This window comes from Nannochloropsis gaditana (assembly GCF_000240725.1).
Source record: "Nannochloropsis gaditana CCMP526 unplaced genomic scaffold scaffold067, whole genome shotgun sequence".
NCBI lineage: Eukaryota > Eustigmatophyceae > Eustigmatales > Monodopsidaceae > Microchloropsis > Microchloropsis gaditana.
The window spans coordinates 60,632-64,923 of NW_005803886.1; the positions used below are offsets into that span (position 1 = coordinate 60,632).

At 51.0% G+C, this 4,292-nt stretch overlaps 1 protein-coding gene across 1 annotated transcript; it reads left to right on the plus strand.

The window, feature by feature from the left end:
• Positions 1–2,488: 2,488 nt before the first annotated feature.
• On the plus strand, positions 2,489–3,082 carry NGA_2113000 (uncharacterized protein; the record flags this gene model as incomplete). Its single annotated transcript, XM_005855960.1, has 1 exon — positions 2,489–3,082. A coding segment is annotated over one exon (594 nt), but the record flags the coding sequence as incomplete, so codon positions are not given.
• Positions 3,083–4,292: the final 1,210 nt, after the last annotated feature.

The window sequence follows — 4,292 nt, forward strand, 5'->3', positions numbered from 1 at the left end:
GGCTTCCTGATCCGCGACTCTCTTCCCCGCTACGTTGACGCTAGGCGCGGGCTTTCAGGAAATTTTCCGCGCCCTGAACCCTAAGTTCATAATACCCGGCATCAAGAAAATCAGGGCGGTCGCAAATGCCATGTGTGACGAAGCGCGGGATATTGTCTTATTCAACATCCATCCGCTCAAACAGAAGGGTCCGTCGGCCCTCCGCGGCATGGTAGTCTGCGTTTCTCTGAACATATGGATAAACGCCACGCATGTGAAGTACGTCGGCGTGGTTCTCCACACCATTAAGTGTACGAATGGCGGTTTCGAAAAGAAAGAGTTTTCCCTGGCGTGTAAGGAGGCTGAGGCCTACCACGTAACAGCCCAGGTCGTACAGCAGTACCTGGAGGCGACGCTGATGGAGTTCGGGATAGCTGTCAACGCAATCTTCCGAGTTGTCCACGACGGTGACGCCGAACTCATCCAAGCCGTCCGCAAGGTCGGCCTTTTCTCCTCGCTGTGCTTCACCCATAGCCCTCAGCGCACCATTGCGGTGTCTTTAAAGGGAGAGGTTGATGTCCTCAGCGCTCTGAAGCGCGCCAAGAATCCTGTCTCTGGCGCCCGCTACAGCAACGTCCAGGCGGCCTATCAACGCGAGACACAGGTGTCGACACAACAGCACGGTACCTCTCCGACGGCGCACGCGCTGGGCGACGATTGCCAGCCCACAGCGTTTGAGAAGGTCTCCGAACCTGATGAAAGGCAGAAGTCGGGAGACTCCTTCCTCCTGGAGCAGGTCGTGGCCTTATATAAGCCTTTCCGAGGGGTGATCACGGAGCCGCAGGCGGGCGATGTCATGTCACCCCTCGTTGTGCCCGCATACCTGGAACTGGTAGAGAGCCTGAGAACAACGGCGGACATGGTGATGAACGACAACTTGCACTCCTCTGTACAAAGATTAGCCAGGCAAGCGCGCACGGACCTGACGCGCCGATTCAAGCTCCGGCGCATGCTGCCGCTGGCGGTGGCGCCGTGTCTGGACCCGTGCACGAAGAAAGGTTTCTCCGAGTTTAGAAGAGCAGATGCACTAGGAAAAGGAAGTAAGTGATGAAATGAAGGCGATAGGAGGATAACAGGAAAAAAATGTGATCGAGGGAAAATATGCCTTGCTAACAATGAAGGAAGAACATGCGAATACAGAAGTTAATTTACAGCGAACATTAATCGAAAAACCTACTAGGAAGACTGTCATCCCAAAGAACGAAGAACAAGGCGCTCAGGCGCTCAGATCCGTGCCTCTGATCGACTGTGGCACTGAGCTCTGTCGCTCCCGGGGCCCCGGCCTAACCTCTCAAGTTTTTGCAAGTTTTGCCTTTAAGAACGCACCAGGAGCCTTCTGTGGCCACAACATGCCCTAAAAATTCTTACCTGCGGGACTTCAATCGAATGCCTAAAAATTGAGTCCAGGTTTGGATTTCGGACTTTCCCAACATTCCCAATTGGACCTTCAAGCCCCGGACGGTTATTGACTACTCGACTAGCAGTCATCCCAATCAGCCTGGCGAGAAACGCCCATTTTTACAATGTGTCTGCGTGAATGAGAAAAAGTATGAGCCAAATTGCTGCGTTTATATATTGCGGCGTCAAGCCACAGGACGCTGCGTTGGAAGACACAACTGGGTTGCCGTCGCTCCGCCCCTTTTACTAGGAATAGCAGCGAGGCCCATGTCGTGTGGAACTTGTGCACCTTCTCACTCCTCGTAAGCATTGGTCGACCTGCGCATGACTCGGATAATGACACGCCAAGAGCTGAATACAATTGTTCGTATATACTATGTACACTGTACAATTTGTTAGGCCAAGACGAGTTTCTGACGGGAAGGGTCTTGGCCACCACATGAGCACAACGGATCGATGGGTGCGCGCCACCGGTACAGCGGCTCCAAAAGAGAATTTTGCGAAAAATTGACACCACCACATCGTCATCTATGCGAAATATACATTGCGTCGCCATTGAATGTCTGTCTTATGTCGTTGTCATCGGCTTGACTTACAACAGTGTTGATGTCCCACATAAATGCGTTTCACAAATGCGCTCCCGTGGGCGTCCGATGTGACCCTGCGGCATTCATTGGCTCACAGTAGGACGTTGCTTAAATAATGAATTCAGATAACTCATCATCAGGTATTACATTCATGCATCACAGGGCTAGCCTTGGCGCAGAGGTGATCTACGACGGGTCTGGTAACGAAACAGCCCCCAAGTAATGAGAATGATGGCGAGGAACATGCCTTCCACTACCTTTCTTGCCCGCGTGTACTGAAGTGAGAAAGGCTGCAAATCGTAAGCAAATACGTCATCTGCTCGTGGCAAGTCTCTCGCAACTTTGGGTGGCCGGGTTTCCATCCACAAGCATCGCAACTTTCCATCAACACACTTTCGTACGTCACGACAGACGGAGCCTTTTGACTGCTTGGTCGTATTTTGAACAAACATACGAACTAGTTTACAAAGTCTCTCAGCATATACATTACCAAGGCATGCTCCCTCCACCGAGCACTCCGCGCTCCACCGCCGTTGTAGCTTTCACTCAAGCTGCTTTTCATTACCGTGTGGTTTGCGAAGATGGAGCTTATGTCCGCGCCGGCCTAGAGCTAAGTTCGAGGCACTTATACACGATAGGAAGCCAAAGTACCATAGAGGTTTTAGAGCGTTGTGTCAACAATCAAGGGCTTGCTCGCCTGCGCACTCGAGATGGATGGATCTCGGAGATGCTGAATCCACTCTCTGGACAGCGAGGGCCGATTGTCGAATTGGTTCCCCTACAACACCCTCTCAAATTTCGAATAACTTTCCCAGATGGTGCCCTGGTTAGGAGTGGAATTGAACTAAGCTCTGGCGTTGTCGGCACGATACCTGCAGGCCAAGAGATCGTGGTGACGGAAAAGCGTTTTTCAGACACGCCCTCCTACAGGTGTGTACCTCGCTTAAAGCTGGCGGATGGCTTGGGTTGGATAAGCATGCGAATCAATTCTCCTCCGCCCAGTGATGCAGATGTTGTTGAGCTACTAGGCCTGGCGTGTTCAAGGGAAGTGGATAATTATAGCACCATGTTCGACGGCCTTGTGTCGGTGCATGGGGCTGGGATGCTCGACGGAGAAGGAGACGAGAGTATCCATGGATATCAAGATGGAGGAAGCCCATTGGACGTCACGAGTGGCGAGCGGAGAGGATCCCTTTCGATGGATTTATCTGTATCTGAGCCGCAGCCGGTAGGCAAGAACAGACATACGCGGTACGAGCAACAGCGGCATCAACAGGGCCAGATTGCCGATATGTCGGAAAAGATAAGGTATGCTTTACAGCCTGCAAGCGCGGGTATTGATGAGCAATCTGGAACTGCAACTAGCAAAGGCGATCAGTACGAGAGAAGACGGACGAAGGAGGACCATTCTTGTTTGGTTTGCTTTAGTGCGTGCAGGAATGCAACTTTCGTGCATGGAGAATCTGGGCACATTGCTTGCTGTTTGGAGTGTGCCCGGGTCCTTAAAGGTCGTGGCGATCCGTGTCCAGTGTGCCGGTTACCAGTTGACTCCGTCATCCAACACTTCTGGGCCTAGCCCCGGGGGGCCAGGCCCGCGTGGCCTAATCATTTCATCCACCTTGCCCGAAGAGATATAAGGCAGAGGGGAAGTTATCACATCTGGTCTTTCAAACGAGGCGCACGAAACACTCGCCTTCTAAAATGGGCTACGGTCTTGAAAAATTACATGCTACTTGTGACTGCATGTATGGTTTTATCGGTGCCCACAAATATGTGCTTATCGTGCTTATCGCTATTCGGCCCGTGATAATATCTTACGCACGATACATATCCAGATGAATCGTAATTCATAATTACTCCCTCGTGGACAAAGGGAAGTCGTGCGTAGGTACTTCTGTGGCTGCGAGCAGCAATAAGAGCATGAAAACCAGAGACTTCCAAATCAAGCCCAAGATACAGATCAGTGACAAGTGATCATTTTAAGTGGAAAAATGTTGAATGGTCATGGTCTTGAAAAATAAACTCAGTGCAAGGCGCGAGGACTGGAGGAAAGGAAAACAGTGAGATTTGGAGGTCAAATAGCTTTAGGGGTCCAAGAGCAGCTCGAAAAGTAGCATCTTGGGTAAAAGTAAACAAACATAATTGCGGAAAATAGACTTCATCATGCATTTTTCCACCTTCAAAGGATTCGGCTTGGCTAAGGGAAACAAGCTCTCCACAAGTATGCCGGACAACTTGTTCGCAATGTGAATTGGTGTGTCGAATGCC